The sequence below is a fragment of the Dendrobates tinctorius genome, unplaced genomic scaffold (assembly GCF_039654945.1).
Source record: "Dendrobates tinctorius isolate UK_male_01 unplaced genomic scaffold, ASM3965494v1 ptg000046l, whole genome shotgun sequence".
Classification (NCBI taxonomy): Eukaryota; Metazoa; Chordata; class Amphibia; order Anura; family Dendrobatidae; genus Dendrobates; species Dendrobates tinctorius.
In genome coordinates this window covers 86,955,630-86,973,816 of record NW_027361714.1, presented here as the reverse complement: position 1 = coordinate 86,973,816, position 18,187 = coordinate 86,955,630, and the positions used below count along the sequence as shown (strand labels likewise).

The 18,187-nt window shown below is 40.4% G+C and overlaps 1 protein-coding gene across 5 annotated transcripts in view; it reads right to left on the bottom strand.

Moving 5' to 3' along the window:
- POPDC1 (popeye domain cAMP effector 1) overlaps positions 1–18,187 on the bottom strand; it is a 365,967-nt gene that overhangs the window by 42,346 nt on the left and 305,434 nt on the right. For all 5 annotated transcript variants that reach the window (XM_073576099.1, XM_073576102.1, XM_073576100.1 and 2 more), the window contains exons 3-4: positions 9,863–9,987; positions 2,466–2,653 (exon numbers count right to left, since the gene is read on the bottom strand). In XM_073576099.1, coding sequence (XP_073432200.1) covers positions 2,466–2,653; positions 9,863–9,987 — 313 coding nt within the window. The remainder of the gene's footprint in view (positions 1–2,465; positions 2,654–9,862; positions 9,988–18,187) is intronic.

The following is an 18,187-nucleotide window of genomic DNA, read 5'->3' as shown; positions in this document are numbered from 1 at the left end:
AGCCAGTGAGAGAAAGGTCGCGTGATGAAGCACACTGCAGACAGGTGGAGACTAAAGAGTGTCTGGTCACACTGACGGACGTTGACGGGAAGGCCAAAGCCCAAGGCCGAGATACTGACCGCTGGGGGCAGGGGAGGCCTAACGTAAATATGCAGTATGACTACCGAAACAGACGGAGATGGTCCTCCCGACTGGTAGGGCAAGGTGACATGGGTGCCAGGTCTCAAGATCCCTGGGTGATGTCATGTGTTCAACCCCACAAGTTTGAACAGAGGGGGGAGGTATGTGGTGTAGTTACCACTATGTCAGCTAGGGGGCGCTGTGTGGGTGTCCCAGGACGGGTGTACAGGCACATTCAGTGTGGTAACAGGAGCAGGGTCCTAAATGACCATTATGGGTCTCAAGGTGGGTGGCCTTGGGATGCAGGCTCCAGGGTGTATTGATCAGCAGAGGTACTGCTGATCTTTCTGTTACACTGTGTCAGGGAAGCCTGTGTGTGTCTATACAACCTTTAGTGATGTCATAGCCATGTGATCACCTGTGGGTGTGGTTACAGGGCTATGTAATTGAGGTGTTTGGCACATGTGAGAGAGTGTGGAGGGAGTCTGTCAGAGTGTGGACAGACTTCCATGTGTCCAGGTGGGACACTACAGAGAGTGGTCTGTGTTCCAAGGAAGGAGAAGCCTTCCTGGGTCTGCGGCTGCAGATAGAGCGCTGCTCGGGACATTGCCCTGGCCTATGTATATTAGTTGTATATGGGGAGGACTACACCTCCCAGCATGTGCTGAGACTCTCAGTCCGAGTCTGAAGCCACGGACATTTCTGTTCCTTTGCCTGAGCTGAAGGTTACATTTCAGTGTTATGCTGCCTTGTGGGTTTATGAAGTTAATAAACCACATGGACTTTGGGAAAACCTGCCTCATAATTGTCTCCCGCTGCACCTGAGCGAGTCACATCCCTACAATATATATATATATATATATATATACACACACACACACACACACACACACATGTCATTGTGACAAAAATATACGGTATATATATTTATATTTCACAGAGTTCTTCATAGCAGAATAACCGCTAATTAAATTGCCAGCTTCTATCAAATCCTTCCCCAACCCGACATGAAATGACACATGGTTTACATTCAGTAAACCATTTCATTTCATGTTTTTTTGTATGTCCTTGACTAATAATTAGATGGGGCCTTGTGTGCAAAATTTGGGAGTTGTAGTTGTTATTTTAAGGGGTTAATTCGTTGTTAAAAAATGCGTGGGCTTCCCTTTGCCCTATATTGGTGGCGAGTGGGTTAATCTAACAAAGGCTTAATGTCACCATTCGATTGTAAGGTGACATTAACCCTTTGTTAGATTAACCCATTGCTTTGGGTGTGGACTCCAGGATAGTGCTCAGAAAAAGCAGCTGTAGTAATCAAACAAAAAAGTTCCAGCAACAGACATCCAAATTATTGGATAGACGTTAAAACTTCATTTTTATTTTAATGCCTTTAAAAACATGCTGTTAAAATTATAAGTCCATGGGATTATACGTTTCAAACAAAAATGTTCTTAATCATATCTGTGAAGGTACGAGACGTGCAGCATCTGAAACAACTGATACTGGAAGCCTGTGCTAACATTTCTTCTGTGGTGGTGCTATCAGTGTGTCAAGAGTGAGAGAAGAGGGTTGCATTGACAATCCAACACAATGGGCAGCACTTTGAACACATTTTATAAGTGGTCATAAACTTGTAAATAACTCATGAAAGAATAAAGTTACGTTAAAACCAAGCACATAATTGTTTTTCTTGTGAAATTCTCAATAAGTTTGATGTGTCACATGACCCTCTTCTCATTGGAAAAAATAAATTTGGATCCAAAATGGCCGACTTCAAAATGGCCACCATGGTCACCACCCATCTTGAAAATGTTCCTCCCTCCCATATACTAATGTGCCACAAACAGGAAGTTGATATCACCAACCATTTCCATTATATTTAGGTGTATCCATATAAATGGCCCACCCTGTATATATATATATATACATATATATATATATATATATATATATATGTCTCAGAAAATGTTTTTTATTTTTTTATACAATATTTAATTTTTTTTTTTAAATCAATAAAATATTTGGGTTGCCAGGCCATTTTTACTGTACAATGAACACTGTAGAAATAAAACCAAAAGACAATGTCAAAATAGCATTTTTTTTACCATTTCACAGCACATGGAATTAGTTTTTGCCTGTTTCCCTTACTCTATATTGTAATATGAATGGTGTTATTCCAAACTACATCTTGTTCTACAAAACCCTCATGTCTATGTCAAAGCAAAAAAAAAAGAAAGAAACATTACGGCTATTTAAATAGAGAGGAAAAAATAAAACCGCAAAACTGAAAATTGGATGAGGAGAGAAGGGGCTGAAGATGTCAAGTAACAAAATAAAACACTCACTTTCCTCTCAGAAGTATACTTAAACGGTCATCAACAGAAGTCTTGTCTTCTACTGCATATGTTTGCCCTTTTTCCAAAGCTTGAATATTACAAAATTGTCCAGTGAGTCTCTTAAATAGCTCAGGAGGCACATGAAGAGGTTCGAACATTTTATGGTAAATGCCTTTTAGCTCTTTTTCTATTTTGATCTAGAATGCAAAGGAAAAGCAGAGATCAATTAAATAAAATCAACCATTTCTAGGGTCCTCATAATCACAATATTCAGATGCAGAGCCAATCACATGTCTGCTATATAAATGGGACAAACACTGACCAGCACAACTGTTCTTGTCTATCATTTCCACAATTTCTTGCAGACCTGTATTGATTGTAAGGTTACGGTCACAGTATCAGTATTGCGTCAGTATTTTACATCAGTATTTGTAAGCCAAAACCAAGAGTGGGACAGTCAGAGGAAAAGTCTAAGGCTATGTACACACAGTGCGCTTTTGGTGCATTTGTTCCGGTTGGAAATGGGCCAAAAACGCTGTGGAATCCTTATGCCAGCTAATTCAATGAGAATCCTGAAGCGCTGTGCACAAGATCAGTAATTTTTCTTGAGTATTTGCAGTGCGTTTTTTCTGCAGCATGTCAATTCTTTGTGTGGATTTTTAGCGTTTTTCACCCATTGACTACAATTGAGTCAGTCAAATGCCCAGGTATAAAAATGTTTGCGGATTTGCTGCGGATTTACTGATTTTTTGTTTGTGGTTTTACATAGCTTCCCATAGTGTTTCCCACGCGGTCATCTGTGTGACAGCGTGGTAAACACCGGAGCGTGGTAACGTTACCGCCGGTAAGAACGTTACCACCGTCAGAGCACTGTGGGGTCATGCTGTCAGATGTCAGCATGACCCCACAGAGATACTGTGACCCATGGTAAAAAACTTACCATAGGTCAGCAGGCGTCGACTGATGAGAGAGAGACTACTCCTCCCATCAGGCTAAATCTGATGTCACAGATAACAGTTATATTGGCTCCTTCTCAGAATATTAACATTAGCCCTCAGCCGTTGGCTTTCCCTCTGCTGGTTATGAAAATTACGTGGGAGCCCACACAATTTTTTATTTATTTTTTTTTAATTTACAGTTGCGGTTTTGGTAACAGCCTATGTAGGTTTATTCTATCAACGCTCCAACATAGGCTGGTTACAATGTATGTGTGTTTGTGTTTACTTACCGACTTAGTAATGAGGGTGTCTGGCTGACACCTTTTCATCACTAAACATAGGTCTAGGTCTCAATAACAGCTACTGAAACCAAGCTCTAATCCCATTGCCCTGATGCCACACTGCATCAGAATGAAAAAGGTGGTGTTGAACCAAGAAATTACATCACAAAACTTTTTTTCAAAATATCTTTATTTAGCTCAAAGAAGCCTTTATTGATGTACAAAAACACATGCAAAAACACATGCAAAAAAACGCATTCAAACTCGTGGCAAAAATGTACCAAAAACAGCGTTTTTGCTGCCAAGAGATGCAGAAAGCAAGAGAAGAGAAGCAAATACTTAATATGCGCACATACCCTAAGGCCGGGGTCACACTAACCAACGCAAAATATGGTCCGTAGTTTACAGACGTAATACGGATGAATGACCCCTAAATAGTGCTCCGTATGTCAATCGTAAGCAAGGTGTGGTCGCGTATTTTGCGCATGTCAGCATCCGTATGTAATCAGTATGGCATCCGTATGGCGAGATTTTCTCGCAGGCTTGCAAAATGGACATATAATGGAGCCCTATGACAGGGTTTCTATCAGAAACCAAAGAATAGATATAGACACATAGAATGCATATATATATATATATGTATTCTATGTGTATATATCTATTCTTTCGTTTCTTTATTAAACCTGTCAGTGTGAGTTTACTGTATAGCGCACTAAATTGCCGGCTTTGCTAAAAGACACCTGGTGCGTATTTCTCGCAAGTCACATGTGTGGTCCGTGTGTAATCCGTATTTTTTGCGCACCCATAGACTTGCATTGGCGTATTACGGGCGTAGTACGCTGACAATCGCAGCATGCTGCGATTGGCAAGGACCGTAGAATACGGACGAGAAATATACGTCTGTTGGGAGCAAACCCATAGAGAATCATTGGTCCGTGTGTAATGCGTGCTTTTAACGCCTCTCACTCGTCCGTATTCCTCGCCAGTGTGACTCCGGCCTAACAGAAACACGTCACCACTACTGCATTTTTCACCCACTTCTAATTTTGGCTTACAAATACTGATGTGAAATACTGAAAAGATACTGATATTGTGACCATAGCCTTAGACAAAATATATATACATTATATTCTACAATTCTGTCCCATTTCTCTAGCGTCGTTCATCATTTTACAAATATCAAGATTTTTATTTAGTTAAAGTAACTAAGGAACAAATAGGGGAAGAAGCATAAACCTGTACACTCCTCTTCGCAGCATCCACTTTTTCATGAGATAAGGTTTCCGTCACTCTTTGCATAGCTCAAACCCCTGGTTCTGGCTTACACTAATACGGACCAAAATGCTGCCCAAACTACTGCTGTTTAAAAGTGGCCCTAAATACTGTAGATCTGAAGTGAGGCACAGATTGAAATGTTGTTTATCACCCACCACTGGGATCTTTCGCAATGCTATTTAGATGTGAGGGATTGACAGCAATGACACTAAAGTGAAACTGTATGTCACTTGTCTTTTGAAAAAAAAGACAGCATCAAATATTTATGTAATCTACTGCACTTTACGGGAAAAAAATCTCACAGCAATACAAACATCACACAGTAAGAATTGTCCAGCATTAAAATAACTAAACTCCTAGGTTTCACAAACTTGTTTACACTCACTTCCAAATATTATGAATTACTATTATTATTTATATACAGTATGTATAGTATTATATATTTTTATATGTGTGGAGATAAATATACAGTGGGGAAAAAAAGTATTTAGTCAGTCAGCAATAGTGCAAGTTCCACCACTTAAAAAGATGAGAGGCGTCTGTAATTTACATCATAGGTAGACCTCAACTATGGGAGACAAACTGAGAAAAAAAAATCCAGAAAATCATATTGTCTGGTTTTTTTTCATTTTATTTGCATATTATGGTGGAAAATAAGTATTTGGTCAGAAACAAAATTTCATCTCAATACTTTGTGATATATCCTTTGTTGGCAATGACATAGGTCAAACGTTTTCTGTAAGTCTTCACAAGGTTGCCACACACTGTTGTTGGTATGTTGGCCCATTCCTCCATGCAGATCTCCTCTAGAGCAGTGATGTTTTTGGCTTTTCGCTTGGCAACACGGACTTTCAACTCCCTCCAAAGGTTTTCTATAGGGTTGAGATCTGGAGACTGGCTAGGCCACTCCAGGACCTTGAAATGCTTCTTACGAAGCCACTCCTTCGTTGCCCTGGCGGTGTGCTTTGGATCATTGTCATGTTGAAAGACCCAGCCACGTTTCATCTTCAATGCCCTTGCTGATGGAAGGAGGTTTGCACTCAAAATCTCACGATACATGGCCCCATTCATTCTTTCATGTACCCGGATCAGTCGTCCTGGCCCCTTTGCAGAGAAACAGCCCCAAAGCATGTTTCCACCACCATGCTTTACAGTAGGTATGGTGTTTGATGGATGCAACTCAGTATTCTTTTTCCTCCAAACACGACAAGTTGTGTTTCTACCAAACAGTTCCAGTTTGGTTTCATCAGACCATAGGACATTCTCCCAAAACTCCTCTGGATCATCCAAATGCTCTCTAGCAAACTTCAGATGGGCCCGGACATGTACAGGCTTAAGCAGTGGGACACGTCTGGCACTGCAGGATCTGAGTCCATCGTGGCGTAGTGTGTTACTTATGGTAGGCCTTGTTACATTGGTCCCAGCTCTCTGCAGTTCATTCACTAGGTCCCCCCGCGTGGTTCTGGGATTTTTGCTCACCGTTCTTGTGATCATTCTGACCCCACGGGGTGGGATTTTGCGTGGAGCACCAGATCGAGGGAGATTATCAGTGGTCTTGTATGTCTTCCATTTTCTAATTATTGCTCCCACAGTTGATTTCTTCACTCCAAGCTGGTTGGCTATTGCAGATTCAGTCTTCCCAGCCTGGTGCAGGGCTACAATTTTGTTTCTGGTGTCCTTTGACAGCTCTTTGGTCTTCACCATAGTGGAGTTTGGAGTCAGACTGTTTGAGGGTGTGCACAGGTGTCTTTTTATACTGATAACAAGTTTAAACAGGTGCCATTACTACAGGTAATGAGTGGAAGAAAGAGGAGACTCTTAAAGAAGAAGTTACAGGTCTGTGAGAGCCAGAAATCTTGATTGCTTGTTTCTGACCAAATACTTATTTTCCACCATAATATGCAAATAAAATGAAAAAAAAACAGACTATGTGATTTTCTGGATTTTTTTTCCTCAGTTTGTCTCCCATAGTTGAGGTCTACCTATGATGTAAATTACAGACGCCTCTCATCTTTTTAAGTGGTGGAACTTGCACTATTGCTGACTGACTAAATACTTTTTTTCCCCACTGTATATATATATCTATCTTCACACATATGTACAGTCATGGCCGAAACTGTTGGCACCCTTGAAATTGTTCCAGAAAATGAAGCATTTCTACCAGAAAATTATTGCAGTTACACATGTTTTGCTATACATATTAAACCACATCAAAAACAAAAGGAGTGCTACTAGGGTCCCATAAAATTTTATATGTATTTATATAATTGCCTTGTAATGTTTTCATTTCCTGTTCTGTCCAGATGTCACCGCATCCCAGAATTCCAAGCGGAGGAATTTCACCGACCGCCATATTGAGACACCCAAGTGATGGGTGCCTCATTATGGAAACTGCTGCTGGTACCAACCTATTGCGCGGTACCACCAGCAGAACACCGTTGCACCATACACACTCTATACGCCGTACGCATCACACACACACACACTCACTCACTCATGCAGCGTCTGGCACGGTACCACCAGCAAAACACCGTTGCACTGCACCTGTGTGAATTCCGCGGAGGCGCAGTGAATCATGCGGCTGATCCCGGCGGCAGATACATGACGTGTCCACAGGCAGAGGAAGCCGGTCACATTAAAGGGGTTTTCCCATGAACGAAAGTTCATTTTAAAAATTGTCTGTGTCTGACCGTGCATGGAGCATACCACATCTCCTGGGCAGGGGAGGGGAGGAAGCAAAAGACAATACTGACATTACAGCAGGGGATTACAGGGGATTCATTTTGTGAGGTAATATATTTCACTGACTGTTTTTAAACAATATTTTACCTCACAAAATGTATCATCTGCGATCTCCTGCTGTAATGTCAGTATTGTCTTTTGCTTCCTCCCCTGCCCAGGAGCTGTGGTATGTTCTGTACACGGTCAGACATGGGTGAGAGAGACGGAGCACAGTGGGAAGACAATTCAAACGGGACAGCAAATGAGGGGAAGACACAACACAGGAAGGAGAGAGACAGCAGACAAGGCGGATAGCACATGGGGTAGACAGGTCAAAGAAGAGAGCACAGATGGAATAAGTGAGCACATGGGGAAAGAGAGAGTCGATACGTGGGTGAGCACATGGTGGGGAAGAGATTCTCAACGCTGCAAAGCATGCCCTCATCGAGACAGTACCGCCCTCCCGATGTGATAGTATTGGGCCTCCATCTAGTTTTATTAATAATTATTAAATCCATACATGTATATAACAGAAAACTGGGAACTGTACAAAAAAACAGAATGCTCCTATGTAGTGGTACCAGAGCACCTAAATCATAGATATCATATGCACATTGATAAAAGCAAAGTGCAAAAAAGATGTGCAGACAACATTGAGACTGAAAAAAACCCCTTTGTCATACTAGCCTAATCCTGAGACTAACTCTTAGTAAGAGAACAATGTAAAAAGTAGTTACAAATAGATGATGTGTCAGTAAAAAAATAATAATATTTTATGGGACCCTAGTAGCACTCCTTTTGTTTTTGAGGTGGACTAATATATCTATGTTTTGATTGTCTCTCTTGTTATGTTTTTCTTATGATTAGCTCTATCTTTGGTTGGTATTGTTTTGTTATACATGTTTATTTCTTTTGTATGTATTGGAACACCACAAAAATAACTGAGAAAAATGCAAATTGGACATCATTTCACACAAAACCCCCCCAAAATGGGCCGGACAAAATTATTGGCACCTTGAACTTAATATTTAGTTGCAAACCCCTTGGAATAAACAACTGCAATCGCTTCCTATAACCATGAAGAAACTTCTTACACCTTTCAACTGGAATTTTGTACCACTCTTCTTTTGCAAACTGTTCATGGTCTCTTATACTTGAAGGGTGCCTTCTGCCAGCAGAAATTTTAAGATCTCTCCCCAAGTGTTCAATGGGATTTAGATCTGGACTCATCACTGATTGTGGAAACTTCACACTAGACCTTGGAAATCAAGGTCCCAGAGTCTGGAAGAAGAGTAGAGAGGCAGACAATCCAAGCTGCTTGAGGTCTAGTGTGAAGTTTCCACAATCAGTGATGGTTTGGGGAGCCATGTCATCTGCTGGTGTAGGTCCACTGTGTTTTATCAAGACCAAAGTCAGCACAGCCATCTACCAGGAAATTTTAGAGCACTTCTTGCCTCCCTCTGCCGTCAAACTCGCCTGACCTTAACCCCATAGAGGATCTATGGGATATTGTCAAGAAGAAGATGAAAGAAACCAGAGCCAAAAATGCAGATGAGCTGAAGGCTGCTATCAAAGCAACCTGGGCTTCCATAACACTTCAGCAGTGCCACAAACTGATCGCCACTATGCCACGCCGCATTGATGCAGTAATTGATGCAAAAGGAGCCCCGATCAAGTATTAAGAGCATTTACCGAACATACATTTCAGTAGGCCAACATTTCGGATTTTAAAATCATTTTTTAAGCTGAGGTTATAAAGTATTCCAATTTACTGAGATAATGACTTTTGGGTTTCCATTGGCTGTAAACCATAATCATCAACATTAACAGAAATAAACACTTGAAATACATCACTCTGTAATGACTCTATATAATATGAGTTACACTTTTTGTATTGAAGAACTGAAATAAATTATCTTTTTGATGATATTCTAATTTTGTGAAAAGCACCTGTATGTATATTGACTGCAATGATGTACTAACTGTGGGTCTTCCAACCCAAATTTCCAGACTCATATGCATCTATGAGGCTGTAAGTTCTAGTAGGGAAACTGTTGTCAGTCCGGGCATTGCTGTCCATATACAAACCATGAAATACATGAGTGTGAGCAGGGTCTAACACTATTTAATGCATTCATTTCATTTACTGATAATTGATAAAAATTGATGCATGTATTTGCTTAGTACTCACGGGTCTTTTCTTATATACCAGGTAAACAAAATGCATAAAATTGATACCCAGAAAAGCAGAATTCCATATCATTATGTCCAAAGCACAATGAAAGAGAGTGGCCCAGATAATGAAGAAAGAACAACCTATAGAAAACAAAACATAGGCTTTAATATCTCATCTGAATATAACGTAATTATTTTTCTATTTCTGAAGTTAATTAAAGGGTATGTACGTTAAACACAACCTGCCACCTAACCTATTTATATGTTAACACTATTAGATTAGGACAGCCCAATTTTTAAGATTTGTGTCCCCTGAATCACCTTATCAGTGGCCAACAGTTGGGTGTAATTGCTCTTGGATATCTTTATCAATGCTATAAATGCTAAAAGGAGCGGCAGGGAGAATGTGTGACTAGAACTCTACTCTATAACTGGGGATGAACAGGGGACACAGGGCCTCTGTTTGGTGATCAGTGAGGGTCCAGGTGGTTGATCATACACTGATCTACCTGTACTCAGCTATATCGACTAGTGATGAGTGAGTATGCTCGTTACTTGAGATTTCCGAGTATGCTCGGGTGTTCTCCGAATAGTTTGGGTGTACTCGGAGATTTATTTTGTGTCACCGTAGCTGCATGACTTGCGGCTGCTAGACATCCTGAATACATGTGGGGATTGCCTAACAAACAGGCAATCCCCACATTTTCAGGCTGTCTAGAAGCCACAAATCCTGCAGCTGCGTGGACACAAAATAAATCTCCAAGCACGACCAAACTACTCTGAGAACACCTGAGCATGCTCAGAAATCTCGAGTAACGAGCATACTCACTCATCACTAATCTGGACCAGTGCTATAGACAATGAATGAAGCAGTGGTCACACATTTGCCCTACTGCTGCATTTACAAAGATGTCCTGAGAAATACAATGTGTTTAGTGGGAAAACCTATATAAATTTTAATCACCTGTATTACAAAACTATTCACATTGGATTGTAGTGTGAATATAAAAATGGATATTTTGAGGCCATATTGAAATATACAGAATGCATTCAAACAATGACAGCGCAGCATTACTGGTCATACATACAGGAAATATATATATCTTTGTACCATGTTAGCCAGTAGATAGAAGAATATTTAGAATTGAGAGTCCTCAGTGGTTGATATCTTTTAATGGCTAACTGAAAAGATGGTAACCAATTGCAAGCTTTCGAGACTACTCAGGTGTCTTCATCAGGCTAAACTAATACAACATCTGAAGAATCACATATTTACACACAAGACAGCACAGAAATAACGCAATAGATAAGACAAGTGATGTGAAGCAGAATTGTCATTATGGGAGAGGGTTAAACATAAATATTGGCACAGTTCATAGATAAGGAGCCTGAAAGTTTTATTGCCCTCTGATGGGGTCTAGTTCTGTGTTGTGATGACCCCAGAAGGTCTGAGGGGCAAATCCCTTAATTGATGTAAAAAGACATAAATCCATGCGACACATTCATTCCTTCACTGAATGTGTTGAAAGTTTTCATAAATTTGTACTCCGAGATTCTTCTCTCTCTCTGAGACTTGAAGTTACCTTTTAGTACAAGTAATTTAATGTCCATTATGCTATGGCCAGTGATACAAAAATGTTTTGCCACAGGTAGATCCATTCTTTTTTCTCTTATTGTGTGAGGATGAGAATTCATCCTTGTTCTCAGTTTTTGCCCCGTCTCCCTCATTCATGTTATCCCAAAGGCTTGCCACTAGACGGCAAGGCTGAACCAGACTTACACATAGTAATTTGAACTATGTAAGGCCAGAGAAACATGACTAAGATAGAAGCAGAAAGTTGTGTACCTGTACTTATAAGTGTACAGTGTTGTAATACCTGAACAAGTGGGGACGCCCATGCAGTGTTGTGAAATTTCCAAGATTTCTCTGTCTTGGTGCTTGCTTCGCTGATATTCCAGACCGATGATGTTTAAAAGCTCCTTGGTGATGATGTGAGTGTATGTACTTAATTTTTATATGTAATTAATCATTATATGTACTTAACCTTTGTAGCTTAAAATATACAAAAGCATACGCAATAATAGTATTCCTTTAATTTTGTGCTTCTAAATAAAATTGCATTATATAGCAAGTAGTAGCCTTCTTTAAAGCCGCATCTGAACCTTAGCGTTAAAAACTTGGCAATACATGGATACAGGAAACAAATAAAAAAGGTAAATGGAGAAATATTTTCTATTTTGGCATGGACTTTGCATGTAGCTACACACAGACTTCACTATCTGCTATCTGCAGGGTTTTTCCCATGAACAAAAGTTAATTTTAATCAATAGGTCTTGGAATAATAAATTACACAATGTTTTCTCGTGACATTTTGTACTTCATGATAGTGGTAAAATCTCTTTAATATGACTTGCGTTTATTTGTGAACAAAACTGAAATTTGGAGAAAATTTTGCAATTTTACAACTTTGAATTTTCATGCCCTTAAATCACAGACATATGTCATACAAAATACTTAATAAGTAACAATTCCCACATGTCTACTTTACATCAGTACAATTTTGGAACCAAATTTTTTTTGCTAGGAAGATTTAAGGGTTAAAAGTTGACCAGTGATTTCTCATTTTTACAACACCATTTTTTTTTTAGGGACCACATCACATTTGAAGTCACTTTGAGGCTCTATATGATAGAAAATAACCAAAAGTGACACCATTCTTAAAACTGCACCCCTGAAGGTGCTCAAAACCACATTCAAGAAGTTTATTAACCCTTCATGTGCTTCACAGGAATTTTTGAAATGTTTATTTATTTCAGATCCAATTTGTTTTATTTTAACAAGGGCAACAGGGGAAATTGGACCACAAAAGTTGTACAATTTATTCTAAGTACACCGATATCCCATATATGCCCACTGTTTGGCGCATGGCAGAGCTCAGAAGTGAACAAGCGCCGTTTGACTTTTCAATGCAAAATTGGCTGGAATTGAGATCGGATGCCATGTCGCGTTTGGAGAGCTCCTGATGTGCCTAAACAGTGGAAACCCCCCACATGTGACACCATTTTAGAAAGTAGACCCCCTGAGGAATTTATCTAGATGTGTGGTGAGCACTTTGAACCTCCAAGTGCTTCACAGTAGTTTATAAAAATAAAAAAATATTTTTTTCACAAAAATGATCTTTCCGCCCCCAATTTTTTATTTTCCCAAGGGTAACAGGAGAAATTGGCTCCAAAAGTTGTGCAATTTGTCCTGAGTATGCTGATACCCCATATGTGGGGGTAAACTACTGTTTGGGCACAAGGCAGAGCTTGGAAGGGAAGAAGCGCCATTTGACTTTTCACTGCAAAATTGGCTGGAATTGAGATCAGACGCCATGTTGCGTTTGGAGAGCCCCTGATGTGCCTAAACAGTGGAAATCCCCAAGTTCTAACTCCAACCCTAACCCCCAACACACCCCTAATCTTAATCCCAACCCTAACCATAACCCTAACCACAAACCTAACCCTAACAAACCCCAAACCCTAATCCCAACCCTAACCCTAACTTTAGCCCCAACCCAAACCCTAACTTTAGCCCCAGCGCTAACTTTAGCCCTAAGCCTAATGGGAAAATGGAAATAAACACATTTTTTTAATTTTATTATTTTTCACTAACTAAGGGCGTGATAAAGGGGGGTTTGGTTTACTATTTATAGCAGGTTTTTAAAGCGGGCTTTTATGTTTGGCAGCTGTCACACACTAAAAGACGCTTTTTATTGCAAAAAATAGTTTTTGCATCACCACATTTTGAGAGCTATAATTTTTCCATATTTTGGCACAGAGTCATGTGAGGTTTTGTTTTTTGCGGGATGAATTGACGTTTTTATTGGTACCATTTTGGAGCACATTACATTTTTTGATCGCTTTTTATTCTGATTTGTGTGAGGCAAACTGAACAAAAAACAGCAATTCATGTATTTCTTTTTGGGGGGTGTTTACACCATTCCGCGTGGGGTAAAATTGATAAGGCAGTTTTATTCTTTGGGTCAGTACGATTACATCAATACCTCATTTATTTTTTTTTATATGTTTTGGCGCTTTTATACAATAAAAACTATTTTATATAAAAAATAATTCTTTTTGCATCACTTTACTCTGAGAGCTTTAACTTTTTTTTCTGGTGATGGAGCTATATGGCGGCTTGTTTTTGCAGGACAAGATGATGTTTTCAGCGGTACCACGTTTATTTATATCCGTCGTTTTGATCGCGTGTTATTCCACTTTTTGTTCGTGGATATGATGATAAAGTATTGTTTTTTTGCCTTTTTTTAATGTTGTTCACTAAAAGGGTTAACTAGTGGGACAGTTTTATAGGTCGGGTTGTTACGGACACGGCGATACTAAATATGTGAACTTTTATTGTTTAAATTTTTTTTAATTCAAATATTTATTTATTGATGGAATAAATATTGATTTTTTATTATCTTTTTTATTATTTTTTTAAATATTTTTACAATTATTTAAACAATTTTTTTAATTTAATTCTTACTTTTACACTTTGTTCCACTATGGGACACTCATTTTGTGCAGGCTGATTGGCCATGACATACTATCCTGTCCATGGTCTAATTGTGCTGGGGCACATGGACGGGATATTACGTCAGATGTCAGGGAGGGGTTAAACAATGGTCCCGTTACACGTAGCGACGCTCCAGCGATCCCGACAACGATACGACCTGGTAAGGATCGCTGGTACATTGCTGCATGGTCGCTAGTAAGCTGTCAAACAAGCAGATCTACTCAACGACGCAGCAACGATACGGCGATCCGTATAACAACCTCAGTGGTCGTTGGGACCTTGTCACACAGCAGCGATTCTGACGACTCAGACCTCGATAGGCGTGCTCCAGCGTTGCCTTTTCCACACCCCTCTGCTCCAATTGGTGGCCACTACTGCGCTATCACTACACGGTTTGCTTCAGTGTCCCTGTCTGAGTCGCTAGTGCGCTATTTATTCGAGGATCGACAATCACTGACACGGGGACACGCGATTATTATAACTGTACATGTTAAATGTTATGATTGCATATAATTGATAGCTGACCTGTGACGTTTCAGCGATGTCGCTAACGATCTCACTATGTGTGAAGTACCCCTTACTTCAAAGAAAGAATCAATTGTGATCCTGTGCTGTAATGTCTGCATAGGTCTACCTCACACTCCCCTCAGGAGCTGTGGTATGATCAGACCATGTACCTGTACGAGACACAGCCATTACACAGTACACAGCAGGGGCACATTTATACGATTTTCTCGGCACAGGAACATTTATTTAAACACATAAAAAATGGAAATTATTGTATTTCCAAGATCTATTGATTAAAATACATTTTTGTTGGTGTGAAAACTTCTTTAAGAAGCCCTGTTCTACATCACTTACAGGGGTAAGGTATTGTCCGGTCTTCTCGTGAAAGTCTGCAGTCTTTTGAATCCTTACAGTCTACACACCACACGCTGTCAGGATTCTTCCATGTTGTGATTTGCATACTTCAGGCCACACTCATTTGTATTGAGTGAAGCCACTCACATCTAGTCGCCATGTGACCATATGTATGCAAATTGCATACTCGCGGTCACGTGACCGCCCACTCTCACCGGCAGCACCGAACAATCCTGACAGCATGTGGTGTGGACACTGTAAAGATTCAGAACACTGTCACTTCATACTTTCACCAGAAGATCAGACAAACTATTTAAATAATTTTACTTTTACATGAAATTCTACCATCTTTACAAATCCAGGACTACTATAGTAAGAGCTATATTACATTCAGATATTTCTTTCAATCCATACAGTTCATTTTACTCGGTTTAACTTAAAATGTCTCACGTTTATAATAAATATGGACATCTTTTAGGAATTTCTTTATGATCATTGATGCTTGAATAAAGTTATCTGAAAATGAAAGTAGATGCCATACTGTAAATAGCCAAATTGTAATATGCAGAAAACGTTGTGTTTCTCTGGAAAAATACCCCTAAATTAACTGCCATCAGGTGCTTCCCCTCCAGCCAATATTGCTTGTTGTCGGGAGAAATCTCTCTCTAGCAACTGAAACACAAACTGATTTAAAAAAATAAGGGCAGGTCTTATTTTTTGTGCCCGTCAATGCGACGTCTCTCCTATCTGTCATAATACAGTAAAAACAGAGGAGGTGGAGAGTTCGGGGCAGGCATCCAATTTATCAATAACTTCCCAAGCTAGGAAAGGGAGGTACCAGCATTCATAGCGTTGGTAGTCTTTGCAGTGTGTGCACATATCCACACAAATCAAGTGGATAATGTAACTGATTTGGGACATTCTTAGGGGTTAAATAGAAAGCATGAACAGTGGAAACACTTTCTTTTTGTAAAACTACAACAGGTTTTCTTTAACCCCTTCCCAACATGCGCCGTACATATACAGCTTTTAGAGAGCTCCATTCCCGCAAACAGCAATATATATGTACAGCGCCACAATCGCGTGGTCTCACACTGAGCGCCGCAGCGATCAGGTGTGGGTGTCAGCTCTGTGTGAGAACTGAAACCCTGCAGCAACCCCCCATCGCAGAGATTTAACCCATCAAATGCCGCTGTCAGTAGTGAAAGCGACATATAGTAGCATCACGCAGGGAATGGATTCGCTGCACGCTTATATCAGGACAATGAGAAGTCAGTTCAAATGTGAGTAGGGCCCTAAAAAAAATAACGGTTTAGCAAATTTCGCTGTAAAATTGCTGGTCGAATTTTAACTCATACCTTCCTAACAAACAAAAAAAATATAGGTTTCAAAAATTATGCTGATGTAAAGTAGACATGTGGGAAATGTTATTTATTAACTATTTTGTGCAATATGACTGACTTAAGGGCATAAAAATTAAAAGTTTAAAAATTGCAAAATTTTCAAAATGTTGGAAAAATTTCAATTTTTCACAAATAAATGCAAGTCATATCAAAGAAATTTTACCACTATCATGAAGTACAATATGTCACGAGAAAACATTCTCAGAATAAGTGGGATCCATTGAAGTGTTCTAGAGCTATGACCTTGTAAAGTGACAGTGGTCAGAATTGTAACAATTGGCCTGGTCAGGAAGGTGAAAACAGGCTTTGGAGTGAAGTGGTTAATCATATTTATTTTTGGCAGAAAATAAATTTTGCTGTGGGCTTTTATTAAAAACTTATTTTGTTTGCCTTCTACATCTTTGACTCTTCTCTCTGATCTCCAGATCTTACTCCTATTTTTCTTGTTCATTTAGAGGGAACCTGTCACCCCCCCCGGGCATTTTTAACTAAAAGAGCCACCTTCAGTAGCACTAAGGCTGCACTCTGTGAAGGTGGCTCTTCCATTTCTGACCCACAGTAACGCCGAAATATTAACTTCTATACATAGGTCCTCATACCTGTAATGTGTCCCATAGGTATGGTGTGTCCCCCTGAAGCAGCCGCCTCTCTGCCGTCAATCATGTGTCTGTAGCATCTGGGCCCCGCCTCCCATAGCTGTCCATCATGCCCCTGCTCTGCTTCTGTTCCCCGCCTCCTTCTGTTTCCTATGCTGGTGAATGCTCTGTGAAAACAGCTCTCGGGCATGCGCAGTGCGCGCTGCCTGTGAACTTGTTAAGGACGGCGGAACACACTAAATAAAAATATAAATAAAGCGTGTTCGCCGCCCGGGGTCCACCATGCGGTAGGTGACAAAACCGCTGCTGAGAGAGGCAGAGCACTAAGGCGGTAAGTGCACAAGGTTGACTGCACCTAGTGCACAAGAGCAAGCTCTGTTGCACACACAGAGCTGCAAGCATAAACATATGTTGCAAAAGCAGACTGCTTCACACACAGAGCTGCAAGCATGAACACAAATACAAACACTGAGTCTGTTAGAACTTCACAGAAGCTCAGCGACACAGACGCGGTATAAGGTCACAGGAGTCGCCAAGACTGACGGGACTTACTCCGTCTAGACCTACCGTTAGACGTCTGGTGCAGAGGCGTTGCAACCACGAATGCACACTGTGCTGCAACTGCAGCGCGGCAAGTATAGAGCCACTGGCAAGGCACTGCTAGAAATGCTGGTGCAATGCAGGACGCTTTAGCTGCTGCAATGGATGAGGCTTGAGCGCGCTGGCGCTAGCGCTGCTACTGGCTGACCCAATCACTCACACATTCATAATTACCAAGGAGGGGGACATTTAATGAGTCAGTCACCAGTCCAAGCATCCGTCATCAAACATACAGCAAGTATGAGAATACTAGTGCATGGCGGAACGGTCATCTGCACTTTTTATAGCGTACGGGACTTGCCAGAAATCCCCAGAAACCTGAG